The sequence below is a fragment of the Calypte anna genome, chromosome 1, assembly GCF_003957555.1.
Source record: "Calypte anna isolate BGI_N300 chromosome 1, bCalAnn1_v1.p, whole genome shotgun sequence".
NCBI lineage: Eukaryota > Metazoa > Chordata > Aves > Apodiformes > Trochilidae > Calypte > Calypte anna.
In genome coordinates, this window is record NC_044244.1 from 123,393,123 (window position 1) to 123,417,916 (window position 24,794).

At 42.8% G+C, this 24,794-nt stretch overlaps 1 protein-coding gene across 1 annotated transcript; it reads left to right on the forward strand.

Moving 5' to 3' along the window:
* Positions 1 to 227: 227 nt before the first annotated feature.
* On the forward strand, positions 228 to 24,430 carry ACE2 (angiotensin I converting enzyme 2). Its single transcript, XM_008494775.2, has 18 exons — positions 228 to 419; positions 3,393 to 3,551; positions 5,392 to 5,485; positions 6,104 to 6,247; positions 7,522 to 7,634; positions 8,169 to 8,277; positions 8,988 to 9,085; positions 10,509 to 10,678; positions 11,717 to 11,943; positions 12,710 to 12,854; positions 14,365 to 14,463; positions 15,133 to 15,255; positions 15,603 to 15,775; positions 16,975 to 17,033; positions 21,074 to 21,174; positions 22,155 to 22,271; positions 23,504 to 23,698; positions 24,308 to 24,430. Exons 1-18 carry the CDS (start codon positions 237 to 239, stop codon positions 24,414 to 24,416), a joined length of 2,418 nt encoding a protein of 805 aa, XP_008492997.2. The 5' UTR covers positions 228 to 236; the 3' UTR covers positions 24,417 to 24,430.
* Positions 24,431 to 24,794: the final 364 nt, after the last annotated feature.

The window sequence follows — 24,794 nt, forward strand, 5'->3', positions numbered from 1 at the left end:
AAATGGCAGGAGTAATTATGTTTTTCCAAAGTTAATAATTGACTTTTGTTTATTTGGCTTTTTATAAAAAACTTTTTCCTTTCTCTCCTATAATGGATAAAACCTATAAAAGGCCTTACAAATTGGAACCAGCCTTTTCTCTCCATGTTAGCCATGCTTGAATGTTGATGAGGCAGAGCTTGTCAGAGAACCGTACCTGAGGGGACTTGTTTTGTTGGGAAGTTCTCAGCTTGGACATGTTGGTTCACCTCTGGCTTCTTTGTGGTCTGAGTGCTGTTGTGACCACCCAAGATGTCACACAACAAGCCCATATGTTTCTAGAAGAGTTTAACAGGAGGGCAGAAGATATCAGCCATGAGACTTCCCTCGCCTCATGGAACTACAACACCAATATCACTGAGGAGAATGCCAAGAAAATGGTAAGTGCTTCATCCTGTGGGTTTTAGTGTTGATTGTGGAGTCTGACAGCTACTTTATAGTGGTTCCACTGAGCTTTCCTTAACACAGCAATGGCCCATTGGATGTGCCTGGGTTGCTGCCAGCCCCTACACCCCAGGGTTGGTGCCTTGAATGCCCTGCACTGCATAGGGATAGCTGGAGGCTGGACCTGTCCCCAGCCATCACCTCGCATCATGGAGCTGAGTGGAGGGAAAAGGTGAGGGAGCGCTGCATGTTTGGTCACAGAACCTGAGCTGGATGGAGAGAAACATCTTTCTCCACCTGGAGTTGACCACTGCCTGCACTTCCCAGTGTAATGTTTCTTTGTGGGGCCTCTTTTCCTTTTGGAGAAAGCACAGCCCGGAGGAGCTGGTCTTCTCCCAGGGCCCGGGCTGGGTTCTGTCCTGTGGCATGAGGCAATGGGATTTGAATGTCATGTCCACATGACCTCAAGCCTCCCATTTCTTGTAAGGCTGAACTAATGGTGGGCTTTTTACTGACACAAAGTTCTCTCTTCTCTATTGCTGAAATTGTTTTACTTTTCACTGGATAGGCAAATGTTTTCTGAACATGGACATTCTTTTAAATGTTTGCTGATGGTTTTATATATAGTGGTTCACACTCCTCACCCAGAAGGAGACCTTTCCCTCTGCCCACCATCCCTCCTCATAGTCAGGGCTGTTGGTAGAATGCCTGGAGGTATTAAACTGGGAAAAAAATGAAGTGAGATGATGGATTTCCAGATGCCAGAAGTATGTTGGTTTGAAATCAGTTTCCATCTGCAGGAAAGACCACAGCATTTGTACTTATGCTGTCTTCCAATACTGTTCTCCCTGCATCTCAACACCAAGCTCAGGTTCTTCCAGCCAGCAAGGTCTCTAGGCAAGTACCACAATTATCAAGAACAGTCAGCTGTGAACTGGCTTGTTACTAATACTGCTGGGCCTCAGCCTAGCATCCCTTAAGCTTTGAGCCTTTCAAAATGAAGAAAAACACCTTGAATTTTGTATCTTAAAGTTAGCTCAAGTTTTAGAGAAACAATCTGTAAAATGAAACTGAACATCCTAAATCTACTTCTGCATGGTAGTTTAAATCTTCCAGTTTGTGGCCTTATAGCTTAATTAAAACATGATTTAATCATCATATTTATAATTAAAGCAAGGAGACTGCTTGCTGGAAGAAATCCTAATGACAAATCATTGTCTATCTGGAATTTTTTCTGAGACACCTGGTACTTAAACTGTAACATTTCCAAACATGTAAAATGGCTCTGTATAGAACTTTCAGCATTAATGAGATGATAATAAAATACCTGAGGAGTTGCTAGCAATAAGAACCAATTAGTCCAGTGCTTGGAGAGGATGTTTTTTTCTCTTGCTTGATCTCTTCACTAGGACTGCCAATAAACCTGCTGCTTCCCCTCCTCCCTTTCTGTTGGAGGAGCAAAGTTAATGAATACTGTCCCTTCTGGCTCCTTCTCATTCATTTTCCTTTAAATTGGGCCACAAACCCCATAACCATTAATCTGACTTATCAACCAGTTCATTTAATTGGGGAAAAATCAGACAGCAAGCCAACTTCTTTCCCCTGGCTTTTGTAGCCACAGAGCCCCCTCTTCTGCCTCACAACTCCTAAGACACCTCTCCATCCCTGCTGGGGACAAGGAGCTGAGAAACAGATTTACAGTGATGCTCTTCCTCTGGGTGCTTCCCAAGCTCTTTCCCAGTGAGCTTTTGCAAGCTGCTGAATAGAGGCAGAGCTGTTTGCTATTTGCTCCTGTGAAGAGGGGAGAGTTTGGAAAGCCTCCCAGGGATGGCTGCCCTCCCACAGAGGGGCTGCGTGGGCAGGGAAGGTGCAGGGATGCAACTGCCAAGAGCTTAAGTCTGCCACCACCCAAAGCAGGAATGGTGTTTCCATCACACATAGGTGTGACAACCCTGGCACAGCCCTGGGGAAAGCATTATCCTTGCCACGTGTTTACACAGGGGTGAAATGTGCCTGGAAGAGCTCTTCAGGCACAATATGGCATTTGTGTTTCCCAGTCCCCTCACCACAACCTGGGAAGCTCTGCTTAGGGACAAGGTTTAGTGGAGGACTTGGCAGTGCTAGGTTAGCAGTTAGACCTGCTGACCTTAAAGGTCTTTTCACACCCAAATCATTCTATGATTCTACAATTAAACTGTCCCAAGGACCCAGGTTAATTAGCACGTTCTTGTTGCCATTTGGGATGGCTGCTGATGTGCTAAACTATGTACAAGCACTTTAAAAAAAGTGAATAAGAATAAGATAGTCTCCAGTCCAAGCAATGGTCTTTGGGTGCCACTTTGTGCCCTGAAATTTGGGAGTTTCATGTGTCATGGGATGTAACTGCAGCAGTGCTAAAAGCAATCTCATACAAAATGTTGAGGTTTTGTATGCCCAATCTGAGCACCTGTTGAGAGCCTTCTACGTCGAAGTATAATCTTTTATTTGCCAAATCTTCAGGAAAAGGTGATATTTGCATAAGGAATAGATTCAGTACCAGTGTCTTAGCTGCTGTCCGTCACTGCTACTGAAGCAGAAATGTGGAATGACACCTGGGGTCACAAAGCTCCTGTGCTTGTGTTTGATTTAAACACAGATAGGTCAAGGAAAGCATTATGAGAAGAATGTGTTGTGGTTAAGAGCAGCAGGAAACACATAGCTAGGTGATGGTGGATCAATCATAGCAAGCATGGTGTGAGGAGACAGTCCTGCTTTCTGCTATTTCTGAAGAAAATTAGTTATCTGGATGTGTAAACAAAACAAAACAAGACAAAAAATCTCACAGTTCCATTGCATCGTGCAAGTTCTTATCCCTCAATCCCCAGGTGGTCTCCACTAGTGAAGTTCTTTCCAGAGGTAATATTTTTACCCACTGAGTACATCAAGCTCTTTTGGCAGTGTAATTCAGAATTTGTGTGGGCTCCTTTCAGGGAGAGGCGGATGCCAAATGGTCTGCGTTTTATGATGAGGCCTCCAGGAATGCCAGCAGCTTCCCATTGGACAGCATCACTGATGCTCTCATCAAGCTCCAGATCCAGGCTCTCCAGGACAGAGGATCATCGGTGCTGTCACCAGAAAAATATGACAGGGTAAGCTGCTGAATGTAGATCATTTCAGTTGGGTGAATTTAGCTGCCCCTCATCACACCCCTCCAGAGCGAGGGCATGGTTCTGTGGCCACCCTGCTTGTCTTGGGATGGTTCTGTCTCACAACATGAATATGGAGAGTGTACCTGTATGAAGTGCTCACAGCAGTACAGGCTGAGGAAGGTTGTTCTCTTTCAAGCCAGTAGTTTTGCCATGTAATCCATGCAATCGCTTTCGAACATGCCTTAGGGTCCTTGCACAAATGTCCAGATTACTCATAGGAGGGAAAGAGGACCTGTGGTAAGTGCTTGGCTAAGCCCAGACCTAGGGCAATGAGCAGCAGGAGGTGGGTGAAAGGACATTCAATGAGTCAAAAAGGCAGAGGTGAAGTGGGTCTTTCTTTCCCTGCACATGTTGCACTATCAGACTGTAAAGAAGTGGGGATGTTTCTATGCTGTGGGCACCCTGAGATGCCTGAAACAGGGAAGGGTTGGTGGCCTCCTTCCACAGGAAGCTGCTGAAGGCCAGCAAGATTTAATAAGATTTGAAATGAGATTTGACATTTCCACTGAAAAGTTCATATAAAAGGTGTTTATGTGGATGGTGTCTATGTGTGGAATGGGAGTGAGCAGTTATGCAGACTCAAAAGGGATTTGTAAAAAAACACTTGAGTATGAAATTAGGTTTGTTTTGCTGGAGATCAAATTGAAACATAACACCGAGTTAGGGGATCCTACAGTCCTGACTACAGAAGGATCTTAAGGTTTTTCTGCTAAGGTCACACAAGAAAAACAGCAAAATGGCTGAACCTCCTGTCTGATCCAAGAGAGATGTGTTTCTGGAAAGACAGATTACCTTGATGTGTATGCTGACAGTTCATGCAAACTTATACGTCTTTTGGAGTACAGCAGTGCACTGATTGCAATGCTGTCCCTGTTGAAGAGGTATTTTCTTTAGTATCCTTCATGTTTTGACATTTTTTTTCCTAGATAAATGGCCCTCTGAGCTGAAATTGTTGATTCTTGGTTGAAAGTGACTTTTTGTACAGTCTGATGGGATTCCATGGGAATATTTAAATATTCTTCACTGATAAAAATATTCCCCTGGTTGCTTACTTATTTTACTGCAGACAGAGATAAAGTTAAAGGTAGTCATTAACTATACCTCCCACTGACAGCTCTACATAGTTCTGATTTAAAGCTTTAAATGAGAAATAACATAGCCCTGAAGGAAAAGCTAAATGTGGTGAAAACAGGTTTTCATACAGAACAAAAAAAAAAAAGCTATGTAGCATAGCTTCTGAGGTAGAGCTGAATTATTTCAGATGCATTTGCCCTTCAGCTGAATCAGAACATGAGCAGTAGCTTCTCTGTAATGGAGTATGAGCAGATCTATGCAATCAATGTGATGTGGTGTTAAGACTGCAAGCAACAGCCTGGCACCATCTTCTGCCAGTCAAACCCACAACCTACCTGGAAAGTTTAAGTGGGTCCATGTTTATGGAAGCACATTGCTAAACTTTATTGTTTTATAGCTGCTATATATTGATAATTCTCTCGTGACAGTCAATACTTGTTAAATCCTGAGCTCTGTCTGGCTGGATATTAGGGACCTGTAGATTACACTGTATATTTGGGAGATTATGTGTTTTTTTCCAGCTAGGTCCTTCTTCAGTAATGCATGTAGACTAATTCTTTCACTAATCTCAACTGAATTTAAACATCTGCTTAAATGTTAAGCTAATGGCTGAAGTGTTGAATTGAGCTCTGAAGGAATTAACATAATTGGCTGTTACTTTGCACAGAGTGGGTTTCTAACAGGCTATCTCACATTTAACTTTCAGCTGAACACTGTACTAAGCACAATGAGTACCATCTACAGCACTGGGACCGTCTGTAAAATCACCAGTCCATTTGAGTGTTTGGTGCTGGAGCCAGGTACAGTAGTGCCCACTGCCCCTACTGTGTCCTTAACACTGAGGGCTCAAAAAGGAAAAGCTCAGAGGTGGCTCCTGACTGCAAGAGATGTAATCTCAATAGATACATCCTGCTATCTAAAGCTTGGTCATAATTTAATTGCACTTTGCAATTCAGGTACCTTTGGCAGGCTTGCTGCCCAGGAGATGTACTGTCTCCTGCTTGAACTAGAAAAATTTTGGAGGGGGTTTCTGCTCAGCTTGTGTGACAGCCTGCCTGTCACCTGGGGTTTGCCTCTGTCACAGAAAGTCTAATTTTTTCCCCTGTCATCAAAGTCTTGTTGGACTCAATGTTGAGTTGAGGACAGTCCCTGGAATGCCAGAGTCTCAAGGGAAGCTAATGCAGAGAAACCATTTAAGAAACTCAGCATCTGTTCCATGTTTCTTAAAGAGAAGAAGGGAAAATCTTTACATCAGAAAAAGATGAAATAAAATAATGGGATCTTTCAGTCTTTCAACTAGAAGGTATTTTCTTCTTAGTTTATGAAGATTCTTTCACTTTGGCTCTTTTGCCAGCTGTGAAAGAAAAACAGAGATACTGCTTTTTTAAGGTCCAGTACTCATTTTCTTGTTCTGACAGGTCTGGACACTATTATGGCTGACAGCACTGATTATCATGAGAGACTGTGGGCCTGGGAAGGCTGGAGAGCTGAAGTTGGCAGGAGAATGAGGCCATTATATGAAGAGTATGTTGAACTTAAAAATGAGGTTGCAAAGCTTAATCGTAAGTCACAATTATTATTTTTTTTTCCTGTTTCTGGCTTCCAGAACTCAACTAACATACTGCAGTCTTGCACAACTTGCACAGGAATTCAAAACCCTTACTTTTTGGTGCACTGATGAGCAGCACTTTGCACATAATTTGCTCTTGGTTTGCACATCACAAAAAAGGCAGTGTGCAGACAGGTGCCATTGCCCAGATCTGAGCTATGTCACCAGACTGGAACAGAAGGAGGATGTCTTTGTTGGCACCTTTCCCAAGTGCTGTACTGTATCAGTGTCCTTCACTACATACTGCCCTACCCAGAAGTGAACTGCTTGTGACTTACAGGCAAGCATGATCAATTTAAACAACTTCTGAGTGCTGCTGACTCTTGGAGATGCCTCCTCTTTTTTGTTGGCCTTGACCTTCTTGCACCAGCCACAAACAGTACTAGATTTATAAGCTTTATATCTTAACTGGAATGATTAGATTTGGTAGGTCTGGGCAAGCAGATGCAGCCAGGTGCCTAAGTAGGAAGTGTGCTGCCAGTCAGAGATCTCTACACAAATCATAGGGAACTTTCTTTTCAAGGGAAAATAGCAAGTGGCTGTTAAGTTTCTTTGGAGGTCTTCTAAAATAGCTTCTGAAGTAGCTGCTCTTGGCCAAATTGCATCTGCTGTCACTGATTTTCCTATAGGAATTGTTTAGTGAAAATTGTCAAACTGGAGCTAGACACCAGGAATAACAAATCATCATCCAGATAGTTAGACAGGAAAAACCAAACATTAAAAAAATAGCCATCAAGACCTTCCTCCATACCACTGAAGAGGAGACCTCAGCTATAATTTAATTCTGCTCCAGACTTGATGGAGCTCAGTGGATCGGAAGACTCAGTGGAACTGGGAGCTGAGGAGGGGGCCCATATTTGATGTCCACCAGCACATATCTACTGTTAGAAACTCTTAGCATCCACCCTGAGCCAAGGCTTCCCTCCCTTACAGCTGTAGGAGCTCCAGTCAGGTGTGACGCTTTCCTTTGACCTCCATCTCCACCCGTAATGAGTAATTAGCAAATAACCATGACTGCAATTTCCGGATTTCTTGGAAACCTTCGTTACCTGCACTTCAGTGTCACAGAGTTTATGGGGAGCTCTCTCCTGCCCCCTAGACCCAGAGCACCTCACACTTCACCTCACTTTGGGGGGAGGCTCTGGGTCAACAGAAGATGCACGTCTCCTGCAGACCTCAGCAGTGCCATGTGGTGTGTCCTGATGTGATACGTGTCTGCTCTTACAGATTATTCAGACTACGGAGATTACTGGAGAGCAAATTATGAAGCAGAGTATCCAAAAGAATATGAATACAGCCGTGACCAGCTGGTTGCAGATGTGGAGAAGATATTTGAGCAGGTAGAGGCAGAACAAAAATCTCACCTGGGCTACAGGGTTGTGTTTTGCAATGGTGGGCTCATGGGTCAATGTGAAGGAAGACAAGACCTGCTCTAAACTGGCTAATCTTGGTCTGCAGGGGGGAAAACAGTTATTGGAGAGGCACACTGTACATTTTTACCTCTGAAGCTGTTCAAGGGCCAGCTTTGTCTCCTTTGGCTGCACTGTGCTAAAGGCTGGGAAAAGGGGAGCCCTGCAGATCCATCTCTCTCTTTTAGGCAGAGACCATGGGTGAGGTGTGTTTCCTGTGGTGTAGATGGCATCTAAAGTTTGCAGTCCTCCCTCCCACATATCTGAGCAGGGCTTCTAGGGCTAGGATCTGTATTCAGGGCTTGAGCCCAGAGATAGAGGGCAAAACTCAGCTGCAGGTTTGGGGTGCACTTACCTGATGAGAGAATTTAATCGGAAGCACATTCAAGGGTCCCTATTTAGGAAGGACGAGTAGGATAGAGTAAAGAGAAAATAATTTGTTTCCCTCTCCTCCTCTGCTTCCAGATAAAACCTCTATACCAGCAGCTTCATGCATATGTGAGGCACCAGCTGGAACAGGTCTATGGTCCCAAGCTCATCAGCTCCACAGGATGCCTCCCTGCTCACTTGCTGGGTATGTCAACACAGCCATGTCATGTAAGCCTGACTTTGTACACAGAATGGTCACCTTTAGGGCACATGGGAATAGAGTAATCTGCCTTTTTTAAAATCAGGATATTAATGAGTGGGTTACAGATAAGAGAAGGGGAGAGGACAAATGGAGATGTCCCTAGCAGAGATGACACAGGTGCTTAGCAGCAGAAGCAGTTGGGGCAGGCAGGTGTCCTTGTCCCCAGTGGAGCTGGTGGCACCCAGCTCAAAACTCCAACATTGGGCTGGGACATTGCCTCCACACTGCAGCACAAATCTTCTTTAGAAATGGAAGTCTCAGAGGGACTTATTTTCTCCCTTCAAAATCTGGCCCTAAGCTCCTGTGTTTCATGACTTTTCTTTCAAAGGATGCAATGTCAAGCTGCTGAAACTGCAGCAATCATGTGAACTAACAACATGAACTTACAGTTTTGAATAGACCTTTAGGAAGGTGATCAGTCCTGAAAAATATTATGCGGGCATATCTGGTCTTCAGGAAATAAAAGGATCTTTGATCCAAGTTTGTCCTATTCAGTACTTCCCAGATTTTCTCCCCTTCACATCTGAATCAGATCTCTTTGGGCACACAGAGATCCCTATTATGACACAGCAGAATTTATAAATAGTCTGGACAATTTGATCAATACATAATTGATCATTTAAAGTATTTCTATGTTTCTCTCTTTTTTTAAGGTGATATGTGGGGTAGATTTTGGACAAATCTGTATCCCTTGACTGTTCCCTATCCAGCCAAACCAAACATTGATGTAACTTCTGCAATGGTTCAGAAGGTATGAGATTCCTTTATGCAACATACAGAATGTAACAAATCAAGGAGGTATAAAAATTACACACTGCACGTAGGCTGCTCTTTAGAAAACTGTAGCAGCCCTAAGGCAGTCACACTGCCAGGAAAGCATTGCCTTCCCTTAGCTGTTCTCTCTTCTCCACTCTCTTTGATTGGCTTAATCTTGGTTCCAAGTCTATTTTCCTCAGAGACACTTATCCATTAAGAGATATATTTTGTACACATAAATATTTCATGATGCAGGGAGTTGGTTGGTATAAAATATGACCTTTGCCAGCCATTACCATAATCAAATAGTTTGTGTATCACAGGGTTTTGGGGATTTTTTTTTTTTACAGTCTTGCTTATTTTGATCCAGCCAGGAAACTGCAACATTGCCTGTTATCTTTTGATAACTGCATGGCACCATTAGGTCTGTGATTGAGATCTATAGTGCTAAAAGTCATCACAGCATCTTCACATGGGTGAAGATAACTCTTGGCAGTCTTGTCTAAACTTCAATCCTTTTATAAGATATAAAGGTCATCTGTGGAATGTGGGTTTTGAAATGTGATTATGCACCTGAAATCTACCTTCCTCTTACAGGAAGCACTCCAAGAGAAGGAATGGCTAAATTTGATTCATAAGCAGTTTGCACAACCCTGCATTGATCTCACCCCTATTTTATCATACTGATCCCCTTGTAGACTTAAATTTGTGTATACTTAAGCACCACTGTGAGGAGGAAAGCATTGCTTGCAGATCCCTGGGGAGAGCTGGGGAGCAGCTGGACCCATCCTTTTTGGTGGATGTGTTCAACTTAGGATTCCCATCCAGCTGAGTTCTCTACCACATAAATCTCTCTAAAAACTCAGACCAGCAAATGCAGAACTCCTGCAGTGTAGAATAATAAAAGTTCTGAATGACATTTGAAAATATTCTGTTTAACATGCAGTTACAGTCTGATAAGGAACTCCTCTAGAGGCATCTGCCAGATTTTATGGTTCTGGCTGAGATGGACTCTCTTGGTCATATGCTAGATGTGCAGCTCCACACCCTCAAATAAGTTGCCATCAACTGAAGTGGCTAAGGGGTCAGATCCCAGATCTGATGTGCTGTTGACAAGAATACCTTATTTATCCTCTGTACCTTATCCACCTTATCTTTCATTGAGAACTTCTGTGGTTTGGGTAAAGTGCTGATCTTTATTTTTTTTTTTCGGGGGGGTGGGGGAACCACTTAATTCCTGTTCCCAGAAGAATTTACAGGAGTGCTGAAGGCAGACACTACCATCATACTCTCACTAAGTCAGGTGCTGGCCCAAAGTCCATGGGAGACAAATGAATTCAGCATCCATGTGTTAAACCACCCATTAGGAACAGGCCCTGTGGGGAGCCAGTGGTTAATGGTGGCCTTGTTTCTTTCAGAAATGGGATGCTGTAAAAATATTTAAAGCTGCTGAGGCGTTCTTCACCTCCATTGGCCTTGAAAAAATGACTGATGGTTTCTGGAATAACTCCATGCTCACAGAACCGACTGACAACAGGAAGGTTGTTTGCCATCCTACAGCATGGGATCTAGGGAAAGGTGACTACAGGTACTGAAATTGCTGTGACCCTGTTTCATACCATTTCCTAGAACCTTAGTGTTTTCACTAAAGGTCTAGGAGACAGGTTTAAATTATAGTTTTTCCTTATTCATTTTATTTTTTTCCTGGCTAGTAAAGGGGGAAGGAAGACAAGAGAGCTGGGATCCTGAGGGAGTATGAACATTTCTGTGTAACCTTTTCTGAGAAAACATAAGGACCCATCTTAAATTTAAATTGAGAAGTGAATATTTATATGGTTTAGAGAACTAATGACTATGTTGTGGAGCTTAAGGAACAAACACAAATGTGGGTGCTTGTGGATATCTGTGGGATTTGTGAACATCTGCACGTTCTGCAGCAGTAGTACTTGTGCCTAGGTAGTAAGTGAAAACCTCCTGAGAGGCCACTGTATCTATCTTAAGTAGATAGATCAGAAATAATAGAGCTCACAAAGACTCATCAATCTCTTCTGTATTTGAGAAAGGAGAGGGACAGAAGTTCCCCAGAAGTGCCAAAGAAGTTTTCTGGGGCAAATTCTGTCTCCTCTTCAGTTTCCCAAGGAAAGAGGTTTGTCCCCCAGAAGAGCCTTAGTGAAAGCTGCAAGCCTCAGGTCTCACAGCTCAGCAGGCTGAGGAAAGTGAAAGAAAACCCTATTTGGGAGAAATTCCTTTATCAAAGGATGAAGTAGCTGGAATCACCGACACAGAGTTTTTTACACTGTCTGCTTAAGTTTGATGATGAGTACTCACTCCAACACACACAATGAGTTGGTCTATCTCCAAGTTTCAGTGGGCAGCTTCTCATCACAAAACACCAATTTTCCTGGACTCCCATAGCAATTTTAAGGTGGCTGAATGTCTTTTATGAAGTCCCTTCTCTGGCAGGAGGAACTGCTACCAATGTGACACGTGCCCATGCTAAGATGTGGCTGCCTGGGTTTGCTGAGGGGCATTTGCCAGTTCTGAAGGATGCTCTGCCCCAGGGCTTGGGCAGCAGCAGGGTTGGACAGGCCACCACCTTTCTAATCACAAACACTTTGGCACACAGGATCAAGATGTGTACCAAAGTGACCATGGACAGCCTCCTGACTGCTCACCATGAGATGGGCCACATCGAGTACGACATGGCATACTCTAAGCAGCCCTACCTGCTGAGAAGTGGAGCCAACGAGGGCTTCCATGAAGCAGTCGGTGAAATTATGTCACTCTCTGCAGCCACTCCTCAGCACCTCAGATCTCTTGACCTCCTAGAGCCAACTTTCCAAGAGGATGAAGGTAAATAAAAGCTGAGTGAGCAACTGGGAAGCTTCTGGAAATCCTACCCCACCAATTTATCACAACTACTTTTTTTTTTTTTTCCTAAATCACATCATGAAGCAATGATACAACTATATAATTTAGAAACAAATAGCTAGAACTTCATTACCTACAACACTGAACAACTCCTTCTAGAATCTTAGTACCTTAGTATCTTAATAACCTTTATTAAGAGTTAATTTGGACGAGTCTATTTTTTTTTTCAAAATTTTTTCAAAAAATCTTTTAAATTTCTCTTGCATGAATCTATACGTATCTTAACCAAGGTATCTATTTAGTCATTCAAATGAAACTGAAGCCTTCAGATGTGCATCTCACATTTAAGTGAACATTGAGTGAACAACCTAGGTAGGTACTCATTATGATGTGTCTTGTCTGGCTTCTCTGAGTATCACTTTATAAGGATGGAGATGTACCAAAGTTGTTAGCTCAAAATTCCCCAGAGCTTGGGAAGGTTTTCAGTGGAGGATAATGACATGTCAATGCCAAAGGGTAAGGTTGTTTAAGCAGTTGAGGGAAAAGGAGAGATAAAACTCCATGCAATATTTAAGTGATCTTTTGTTGTGGGATTTTTTCAGTAGTATTCTTCCTTCCACTTTTTCCTTTGTGGAAATCTGTAGTTCAAACCAGATGTGAACATTAGCTGTAAAAGGAAGAAACTTCAGCTGTCTAATCAGATACTAATTGCTACCATAACCATTGCCTTAACAACTTCTCTCTTCAGAAACTGAAATCAACTTTCTGCTCAAACAAGCACTAACAATTGTTGGAACACTGCCTTTTACTTACATGCTGGAGAAGTGGAGGTGGATGGTGTTTAAGGGAGAGATTACGAAGCAGGAATGGACAAAGCGGTGGTGGGATATGAAGTAAGTTTGAGAAACAAGGAGGGTATTTTGCAAATGATCCTTGTCAGTTACTCAGCATACTAAGTTGCCTGTGCCCCTCCAATAGCACAGGATCTGTCTCCCTTCATAGCCCAGTAGTGTGCCAGGCAGAAACCACCAGTGTGGTGCAGACAAGGTCCCACAATCCACATATTCCAATAAGCACTGTGTTCAGCCCTGGGGAGTTTACCCTGTCTCTTGGCAGACTTTCTCTGCTTTTCTAATGTCAACTTCTCTGGTAAAGACAGCCCATGACCTTTGCATGATATATTCCAGATCCCAGAATCAACACTGCCATTGCCCAACATCTGCCCCAAGATGTCTTTGGAGTACAGCTCTTCCCTAAGTCTCACTGGGTATGCTTGGGTTTGCCTCCCCATGTCCTTAAGGACAAGTGGAAAGGGAAGTTCATCATGCTTGCCAGCATAAGAAACACACAGATTTCAGTACAGCAAACATCTGTGTACACTTTCCTGCTTTGTGTTTCCTCTAGAGTGGTTTGGGAGGCAAATTTTATGAAACACTCTAGACTGAGTATTTCCTCTCTTACGTATCAAGTAATATATCACCTTTCTTGGTTACGAAAATACACTTCCCTTTGTAAGTAACATACAGAAGTGCCTTTTCAGATTATCTCCACCAGCTACTCTATTTTCAGCTCTCTGGACCTCAAAAGTAAAAGTGGTTTGATTCAAACTCGAGTTCGTCATTTCCTGGGTGGTTAACTTGGGGACAGGAAAACAAAAAGAAACCAGACAAGCCTCCTACTGAATGTGGAATCTGCAATCTAACACAAACACAGACAGTGAATCTGCATCAGGAAATAAAACCTATAATAAAACTTCATATAAGCAAGCCTTCTGACCACTGTGAAAATCAGTCAGCTCCAATTTAATCAAAAGTAGAAGTGACATCAGAGAAAGAGATTGACAAATTGTTCAGAGAAGCTTATCACATCTCTTGTAGTGGCACTGTAAAGTTCTCTGATGAAACGAGACCTTGAATGACAGGTTTACTGAAAATTTTTCCATATAAGCTTACTACCATTTTAAGAAATTTGGTATGGCTTTGTTTTCATAGTGTTGCTCAGGAAACGCTCTCAGGAGAGGAAGATAAAGAGAAACCTTCTCTCCATCCCAGTGGCACAGAACGCCAAACACCTTTTGGATCACACACTCTCTGTACACCCTCACCCAGGGATGAGCCAGGGCATGAAGTGTGTGAAGCTCTTGTAGGTTATGTCACATTACTGATTACTCCCTGCATAGCCTGCTTTTGCACAAATCACACCCTCAGTTTCGAAGCAGCTTCTTGTCTGTGGTCTCCAGCTGTGCAGCAATACTCATTTGGGGTTACTGGGAGCTGTATATACTTCTTGTGTTGGGAAGTGAGAGAGGTGCCCATACATGTTGTTCTCAGGCAATAAAGAGGATGATCAGAGTTAGATTATTTTTCCATTAATGGAAATTTTGTGTGTTTTCTTCACTCCCAGGAGAGAAATAGTTGGTGTTGTCGAACCTGTCCCTCATGATGAAACCTACTGTGATCCTGCAGTGCTGTTCCATGTGTCCAGTGATTATTCATTCATAAGGTAGTTCCTTTCTCTCAGTGTTAATTACTTACCTTTTGGATACTACATAACAAACCCTGACTACCTAAAGCATCTACTCTAAAGTCTCAGGACACAATCTTGTTTTGTTTAAAGTCCTGATTAAACAGCCACTGATTTCAGTGGAAGTTCTTCTGTGGACATCAGGGGCTGCTCTGTAGCAATTTCTGAGCAGCTAAGAGGTTGCTAAGCTTCTTGTTGACCAAAGAACCTTTGTGTTGCCATCAAACCAGGGTGAGCACATCTGTATGAGGTGCTTGCCTCATGGGGGTACCGTGTGCCCTGAACCTCTATAATTTGGGCCATGCACATTCAGCCCTGAAGCAACTAACTGGACTTCCCTCTGTGTCCTAGTCTCATTTTAGAGCGCTCAGCAGGAGCAGAGAGTTGGACCTTAAAAACCTTGCTTGCTCCTGATTATGTGCCAGCAAACAGACCGGGGGCTCTTCTGCTGCATTTGATTTTGGTGTTTTGTTAGATCTGTATTAGTGCAGCCTATAAATATCAGCTGGCCTCCCTCCCTGTAGTGCAGCCTCCCAAGCAGGAGTGCCAGCTGCCATAGTAGAGACTTCCAAAGGCCAAGGGGCCTGAGGTTTCCTTGCCAGGTGACTAACAAAAGCTGTGCCTTCCTTCTCCTTTCCTTCCCTTTAGGTATTACACTCGGACCGTCTATCAGTTCCAGTTTCAGGAGGCACTTTGCAAGGCAGCCAACCATACTGGCCCTCTTCACACATGTGACATTAGTAACTCCACAGCAGCTGGTCATAATTTGAGGTAACAAAGGAATTTTCTCTCATGTAATAAATAATAAAGCCTAAATCATCCTCGAAACCTTCTGGAGTCAATGAGGTTGCACCAAGGATGAACATAGCCTGGAAATTTAGCATACATTTACTCAGTTTATTTTGACAACATCATTAAATTTTTATCAGCTGAGGATCTAAACATCAAAAGTTTAATTGCCTGGTAATGAGAAAATAATTTATTTTTATTAATATGAATGATAGGAGGGAATTCAGGAGTAAAAAAAGAAAAATTTGATAGCAATCATAGGTTGTTTTGCTAGATGCCTATATGGAACATGGCAATAACGTATATTACCTCTTCTTCTACATACACAGGAAATTGCTTGAATTAGGCAGCTCCAAGCCCTGGACAGAAGCACTGGAAAGTGTAACAGGAGACAAATACATGAATGCACAGCCCTTGCTCCACTACTTTGAGCCTCTATATAAGTGGCTGCAAAAAAACAATTCTGGTAGATTCATCGGTTGGAAAACAGACTGGGCTCCATGTATGTATGGCTTGTGGGTGAATTAGGGACACTTGCTGGTCCTCACAACCCTTGGCCAAAGTCCCTCTCCTATATAGAAACATAGAATGTCAGGCTGGAAGGAACCTCAAGGGTCATTTCGTCCAGTCCTTCTAATATTACTGTTTATATGATATGTCCCAGCACCCTGTTGAACTGAGACTTAAAACTTTCCAAAGTGGGGGAATTCATCACTTCCCCAAGGAAACCGTTCCAATGTCTGACTGTCCTCAGAGTGAAAATTTTTCCTTTTGTGTTCAGTCAGAATCTCTCCAAGAGCAGCTTGTGCCCATTGTCCTTTGTCTTGTCCCTGTGACTCCTTGTAACTGATGAAGGGTCTTCTCCTTAGCATAAACAGGTTTATGGGAAATATAAACCAAGCAATGTGCTTTACTCATAGGAAGGCAAACTGGCTTCCTCATGGCCATAGCTGGAGAAGTCAGCACACATGGGGCTTGTCCCAGGCTCTCCCAGTTTTTAGAAATGGAGATTCTTTTTCACAGAGGCAGTGCTAACAGTGAGGGATGGCTGAAAGACCAGAGGCCTGGAATTGTGTGGAACTTGCCTGAGAGTGGCATGACTATGCCACAGGGCTGGGAGCCACTGGTCCTGGAAGCCAGAGGACCTTGTGCTTGGGGGTGCAAGAGCAAACCAGTACAAAAAAATTACTACTGTTTGGTTTGCTGTCATGTGCTAGTTAAAGAAGGAAGCTTAAGGGGAGGAAAAAGACAGTGGAAAATTGCATTTTAGCCTGTTATGGTGACACTGAATGTTGAACCACCCAGGTCATATACCTGTAATCACTGTCAGGACTGGAAAGCGTGGTAACCCTTACAGTGCTGTGCCAGTCTCTGATGGTGGGATTCACCAAGCCAGACACCAACATCTCCATCTGAGCTGTTCATTGTCTATGGAGGGAAAGGGGCAGTGCATTTGGGAGGTGCCTCAAGAAGACCAGAGGACCATCTCCAGATGTGTTCTCTCTGTCTCCTACAGAGCCAGACAGAGGTGATTGACAGCTCAGGTGAGGATGCTTTCTGCAGAGGTGGCTGAAGGGAACCCAGATCAACCTAAGGAAAGCAGGGGAACCTGTAAGGAGACTCTAGCCATCCCAGAATTTCCCAAGGACAAACTATCTGTTGCTGTAGCTCTGACACAGCCCATTTTTCTTTTTAAACCAGATTCTGACAATGCCATCAAAGTGCGTATCAGCCTGCAATCAGCGTTGGGGGATGAGGCGGTAAGTGTGGCTGCCACACTCCTGGCACTGCTTGGGCAACAGAGATGTTGTGCTAATGGCTCTCAGAGACTGAGGCAGGGTGTTGCTGGCTTTAGTGTCTAAAGAGTGGCATCAGCTCAGGTGAAGGGCTATGACATCAAAGATGTCTGATCTGAATTTTTGGTCAAGGTGATTTCTCTAGTTACTGGAGGGATCCTTTAGGGAGTGCTCCCAACCATTTTAAGAACGACTGTTCAGCTAGATCAGTTGGCTTATTCTGTGGAGATACTGATCATATTTTACCTGCTACAGAAGAGGCCTGGAGGGTAGTGCAGGTGCAGCTGTGTATCAATGGCTGTATTTTTCCCAGATACAATGAGTTGTCAAAATAAAGCCTCTACCCCCATGTTTCCCAAATTTCCATCATCCTGGCTGTAGTGGCTGCCTTCATAAATTGCTACCTCACATTTAGTAGATACTTTGCATTAAAAAAACTAGAGGGGGTTGAATCCCACCTTCTATTCTCAGATTCTCTTGATTTCACACTGAAACACTGCTAACAGCATTTCTTTGTAGATTTTTTTTCCTGCTTGCTATAATCTTTCCTGGCCCTGATATATTCAGCCGGATCCCTGTCCTCCAACATTAATGCAGAGACAGATTTGTTATTAAGACTGGGGGGGAGGGGAATGGCAGTGCAGCTCCTTCTGTTTCAGAGGAAAAGGGTTTTCACTCCCAAGAGCTTGTCTACTTTACCTAATTATACCAGCTGCTCCAATAAAAGGCATTATAGCAACCAAAAAACCTCATCAAACCCAAAAATGGCTTTTAAGATTTTAAACAGAGCATAGCATTAGCTTAGCCCATCTGTTTAACCCAGACACCCAGCTGAAAATTTGCTCCTTATTCTCGCTGTGCCTCTTTATGCTGATCTCACGGAGGCAGCACAACAGGCCTAAGTGCAGGCACTTCATTCCTGTTAATAGCCATTTTCACCTTGCAGAACATTAGCAATTTTCCAAGAATGAGTATGTCATCAGGCAGGTCATTTAGACCTGCATGTCAGAGCCAACTGGACTAGCAAGGACACAAACACTAAGGCCTCATTTTTCATCTGAATTGATGCTCTCGCCTCTATCACTCTTCTGACATGCAAACCCCACTGGAGTTTTATTGCTTCCTAGACCACTGAGTCGAGTTAGATACAATTCAAAACTGGTATCAACATCATGAAAAGATACCATATTACAAAATATTTATTATTCATTATGGTTAATGTGTAGCTTAGTACCATTTTTATGCTTGCCTTTTGCCATCATAGTTTTTTGTTGTGCAATTGAGCACCGGTAAAACAATCTCGTACAGTTTCTGCAATTTGAATTATTGCATGGACTGTAGGTTCCTAAGCTTTGAAGAGCAAGCCGTCCACTTGCCTCTCAAAACCAGTCTGCATCACCAACTTGCAAGAAACCTTTTCCATTCTGTAGCTTTCTGCTTCCCCACAAATTTCCCTTATACATCCTAGTGATGCAGAAGTCGGGAACTCAGTGCAACTGTTAGCTTAAGATGTATTTTGAGCTGTTTTGCAACATTAGGACAAAAAAAAAAAAAGCATTCTAGGCATGCCAGCAAATCTTTCTTTTTTTTTTTTTTTTTTTTTTTTTTTTTTTTTTTTAATTTTTTTTTATTTCTGTTCTTCAGCATTGGCTAGAACAGAAAGGGAAAGACCCCTTCTTCAGAGGGGTTCACAGAGAGGGGGCAGCTGCATCACACTGCATATAGCTACATGCCCTGCCTGTTACCAGCAGGGAAGGTTCAATAGCCTGAAGTTCTGGCAAATTAAGCACCCAGACTCACAGATGGGCTTATGCTAGCTGTGCCAGAGCCTTTGCTGTTACAATTACCTTGGCTAATTGTTTCCAGAGATTAAAGCTGCAAGGGCAGCATGGCTGCATCAGCAGTGCAGCTGATGAGACTGAAACACCCACAGTTTTGCTGCACCTGGGGCTTTATGAAAGCACCCACCCCCGTGCTCCCCCCAGGGAAACTGCTACAGGACTCCTGCTGAATCACTCAGGGTCCATCTGTTTTAAAATAAAGAATTCCAGGAGTGTCAATCCCTTGACCACCCATTGGAAATGGGAGTGGTGTTCAAACCCTAATTCAAAACTCCCCACTGGGTCAATGTCATACGTGTGGTTATGTTGTAAAAGCCTGGCACACAAGACTGTTAGGAAATGGAGGGCTGTCAGCCAGCTGGTATTTTGAAATATTTTACAATGGCAAATCCCTTTTAGCACCAGAGGCCAGACTTGAACTGTCTTTCAAGTCACACGTGGGATCCAGGAGGGATCTGCTATAGACGAGCAGAGGCACCTGGCAAAGTTCGTTTAGCTCTGAAAACAAAGCAGCCTCTGTAACAATCAGTGAGCATCGTGGCAGGATGCTGAGATGCCTAGGGAAGATGTGTGGGTAGTCATTACTCAGGCACAGGTCAGAAGCCAGCCAGGTACTTCCCATCCACATAGCCAGTGATGGTATTTATAAGGGCACTTTAGAGGCACAGTGGTAATTAAAATGCATTATGCTTGAAAAGACAAAATATACAGCATGGAAACAAATAAATTATTAAAAGCTAAGTACAGAAAACATCAGTAGAAGAATCAAGCTCAATTAGCTTCTGGTTGGGAAAAGAAAAACAAAAAAGCACAGCACTACAGAGCCTAAAAATCTTGGGGTTAAATTAAATTAAAAATTAAGAATTCCTCCACAACAGAATCCATGAATACTGCCAGCTGCCAGAGACAACAGTTGTCAACCATCCAGGAGTGTGCTTCAGTACAGGGCTTTGCCTGCCACCCATCAGGCAGGAGAAGGCTGGGGGCATTGGTGAGGTGACAGGTGACATGCAGCTTCAGCCCTTCCCAGGAGGGACAGGCAGAGCTGCCACAGCCCTGCCCTCTGCATGCCTGCATGCCAGGATGGGGCTGGGGGATGTTCTGCTGCCAGGGGCTTTGGGCCACCTGTGCAGGCCACCCATTTTGGCTCTTTTCTCCTATGTGTTTCCATTTTATACCAGTGTCAAGAGGAGGTCAGGGTTGAAAAATGTATGTGGCTTTTACAAAGCCTGATAAACCAGAGCCACCTTCTACCACACCTTCCCGAATGATGCATGAAAAAGTCAGGAGCTGTATAAAACTATCACTGACAGCATTTACAGGCATTCCTCCTCAGGTTTGATAACTAGGTCTTGTAGGGGGCAAAAAAAATTGCCACAGAGTTCAACTGGGAATTTTCCTTTCATGTACACAGGGTGTTGCACAACAGACCGGGCTGCATTATCAGCTCCTGTGGTGGTTTTTGCCCCCTCTCGGTTCCTGCCCCAGAGAAGCTGGTTTTGACTTCCACTGCAAATAACTTCAGACTCATAAGGCAGGCTGGAAGAATCCTGCACACAAGCAGAGCATTTTTAATATCACCTATCTCTTCTCCAGGGAAAAACAACACATATATGCCTGCTGCAGGAATACTGATGCAGAGGTTTTTACTGAAACAAAGCAAACTCCAAACATAATTCTCATCTTATCAAGAAAATGAGCCTCCTTCACACAAACCCACCCCAAAGCTTTTCCTCCTCAAAAGAACAGGTCTGCAAATAAGATTAAAACAAGATCTATGTTAAGAAAACTTTAGATTTCAAGCAGAATGCCCAATATTTATTAGGAGTGATATTGCTTCTCTGCCTTCTCTCCCTGTAAAATGGAGATGGGCTAGGACTTCAGCATCTTAAACAGCCCTATCTAAAGGTACCAGAAAATGCAGAGGGATAAGATGATGCAATGTCTGGCAGCTGGGTCAGCTGCTTGGTTATTTTCCTTCAGAGCACCCAGATTAACAAAACTAAGAAGCCTGAGTGGGTTCCTGAAATGCTATCATGACAAAAATAAATAATTTCTGAAGTGGATGCTGAGCATTACAATTGCTATTTTTTTTAGGATAATTTCTTAGTGTCAGATAACTTGCCATCTTTGATGAATTTCTCTTGTGCTCTTTTTTTTCAGTATGAATGGGATGAAAGTGAGCTCTTCTTGTTCAAATCATCCATTGCCTATGCCATGAGAAAATACTTCGCCGAGATGAAGCAGCAGGAAGTTAACTTCCAGTAAGTGCCTTGCTTAATTGTGCCAGCTATGATTTCATTGCTTCTGGTTTGCTAGCAACATAAATTGGTGGAATTAATTGTGCCTTCTGTCACATGTGAAGTGATAGCAAACAATGTCAATCATTGGCTGGTTGTAAAAGGCAAGATTCCAGGTTGGTTACATGCAGTCTTTTCACTCAGGAGTCTGAAGTTTAAGAGTAATGTGCTAAGGTTAGGAAACTTCAGAGGATGCTGAAGGCTTTGTCTCCCACAGCTTATCAGTGGTGGAAGAAAGCCTTGAGAATTTGTACCTGACACCTACATGGGAATATCAGGGAAGATGGATAGATCAGAAATAAGAGTTTCTAACAAGGTACATGTATAATGGTGAATATCCAGGGAGTTTGGATCAAGGAAACATAAACTTGTTTATTGTAAAGCACTAGAATTCTGTGTGGATTTAGTAATCTTATTTAGATTTACTTAGAAACATAAAATCTATCATATGAAAGTGATTTTGGGTAGAAAACCAACCCTTCCTTTTAGGTCTCTTAAAAATTTTTCAGAAGCTATCTACTTAATCCATTCGATACTACTTTAGAGAACATCAGTCACGTAATATCTAGGATCTGCTCTCAGCAGACTATAAGGAAGAGGGTTTTTTTTTCACTTGGTATTTCATACACTGCTTCATTCATAGGACTTGGTGAAAACACTCTCTGTTCTGCAGCTCATAATGTGCTTTGGAAAATTATGCCAAAGATTGTCTTAGGTACAAGGTAGATTGTCTCCATCTAAAATTACAAAGTAGCAAAAAGAAAAAAAATTCTGTCAGGAAAATTTCTTTGACTTCCTAGTCAAGGTTTTGAGGAAGCATTCACTTAGCATCAACAAACACCCTGGCATTGCAGACCACACATGACTGTTCTCTTGCTCAAATTTAAATCTACTATTATCTGAACCATAAGAAAATCCAACTTTCTCTTGTCTTTCTTATTCAGGATTACAGATATTCATGTTGGGGAACAGACAGAAAGGATTTCCTTCTACTTTACTGTCAGCATGCCAGGCAACATCAGTGATACTGTACCCAGAGCTGACGTGGAAGCTGCCATCAAGTGAGATTTTTCTATCTGGAGATAAAAAAAATCACTAGCCAGGTGAAAGGGTGGAAGGAAAAACAGTGCTCAACTCAGCTGAGGCAGAAGAGGTGATAAGAAAGTCAGTTCTGCAGTTAGCGTGGTAATAGTGGGATGAGAGAAACTGTTGTGACAGGAAGAAAACAGTCCATCCACCTGATGGTGTCTTGGACAACAGCCAATGTAAAATGCTTCAAGGGGCTTATAAAGCTGCCATAACACACCTAATTGCATCATAACTTTCCAGAAAATATCATTGCTCAAACTTTAACAGGAACTATCTTATATTCTGAAATATGGGACACAGTAATTTTGTGTTTTCTTCCTTTCATTGATGAAAATTCAGTGCAAGAATTATTATTATTAAAAGCTGCAGAATACTGATATGTTAGAAAGACATCCAATTGTGTCTGATTACATAAGAAAGAAGAGGTCAGGGCAGGAGCTAGTTCCACTTACAGGTCAGTGAAGAGCTCACAGTGAGTGTACCAAGGGAGAAGAAACAGGCTGCCCAGGGGGGTCGTGGAGTCTCCTTCACTGGAGACATTCAAAACCCGTCTGGACACGTTCCTATGCGAAGTGCTCTAGGTGGCCCTGCTCTGGCAGGGGGGGTTGGACTAGATGATCTTTCGAGGTCCCTTCCAACCCCTAGGATTCTATGATTCTATGAAAGTCACTGTCCAGTTAGCAATCAATAGCAGAAGCAGAAGTTTAGGGGGGGAAAAAGGTATGGTAAATACACCAGGGAAAGGGTTTTCAGGGCAGTGAAAAACACAAAAATGAAAACTGTGGAAGACTGTAGGAGGGAAATAGGTAAGATGATGTCAAAGCTGTAGTTTTCTGTCAAATACCCTAGAAACTTATGGATAGCCAAGAATCTTAGGGTAAAGAGAATGAGGGGCAGAATGGAAAATAGGGAGATCAGAAGGCTGTTTGCCTAATTTTGGTAAGTGTTAAGACTGACTTTAAGAGTTCAGAGAATGTCTGAACACATCAGATAAGCTGCAATGGGTTAAAGCTTAAGTTGCTGTGGTTGTCCCTCACCACCGCATGCCAAAAGGAATAAGAGTTGAGCAGTACCTCCTGTGCAACCTTTTCAACTGGGCAGTTCAAGGGAAGCTTGGCACACTGGAAATTTATAAAACAACAGAAAACTGTTTGTTTTTTTCAAAGAAATATGTGAGACTCTTTGAACTTGTTTTTGATGGCAGGATGTCTCGGAGACGAATCAATGAGGCTTTCAGACTGGATGATAAGACACTGGAGTTTGTGGGCATACTTCCAACTCTGGACACACATTATGAACCCCCAGTCACCATCTGGTTAATTATTTTTGGGGTAGTCATTAGCGTGATTGTCATTGGAGTTACCATCCTGATCATCAAGGGGCAGAGAGATCGCAAAAAGTGAGTAATATTTTTGATGCTCTTAACATGACCACTGAGAGACATCCTGATGATTGAATTGCCAGGGTGCATACAAATAGGCTGCCAAATCTAACTGAAGGAGGCTAAGGAATTAAAGCTTGTTATCCCCCTCCCATCAGCAGTGATAACTAAAGGCTGAGCTCAGGTTTGGCAGCTCAGTGCAATGTCCCCATCGTGCTCAGTTTAACCAAGGCAGCTGGACACTGTGGCAGCCACTTCTACCAACCACACTGCAGGGTGGAGGGAATGACCTGCTGGGAATACAGGGCCTTCCTTCTCCAGCAGCAGAGTTGTCCACGTTCATCAGCACCTGAAGTTTTCAATAATTGTGTTGGAGGCTGTATAGTAATGAATTTTCCCTAAATATTAATAACAGAAATACAGCTGGGCTGGTTTTCTATGTTCCTCCATTAAGGGGGTTTCTAAGAAAGCAGTAGGTTTGCTTCAGTTCCCCTTAAAACCAACATAATTGCTCTTATATACATTTTTCCAGTTAAACACAGTATTATATACAGTAAGGGATTCTGGAGATTCAAAATGACTTGAGTAGAACAGGGGCTTCTAATATAAAATTAATTTTTGTTGCAGGAGAGCAAGGAGTAAAGAATCAAATGGTGGAGAGGTGAACCCTTACAACGAAGAGGGAAAAAGCAACATGGGTTTTGAGCCATATGAAGAGACACAAACATCATTCTAGAAGATGAATCTACACCTAAGGATCTCTAGGTTTTTTTTTTCATTCAACTGTTCATATTAGTGCCTATCAAGGACCAAAACACTATGGATGTCATCATATCTTCTAGTTGACTGTTATTCTACTGGTTCATAGACAACAGCAACTGAGTCTACTGTTTATGTGGAAGCTAGAAAGCATGCAAAAATTGAAGATATAGATGTCTTGTGGCTTTTCTATGAATTATGTGCATAATATTGCACAATCCTTGTGCTGCTTTTCGTAAGTGTGCTCCATCCAGCTTCTCTTTGTTTCCTCTGTAATGAGACACAAAAGCTTGGAAACACACAGTTGTACGACAGATATAAGAATAATTTCCATACTTCTAACAGCCATGAGGAA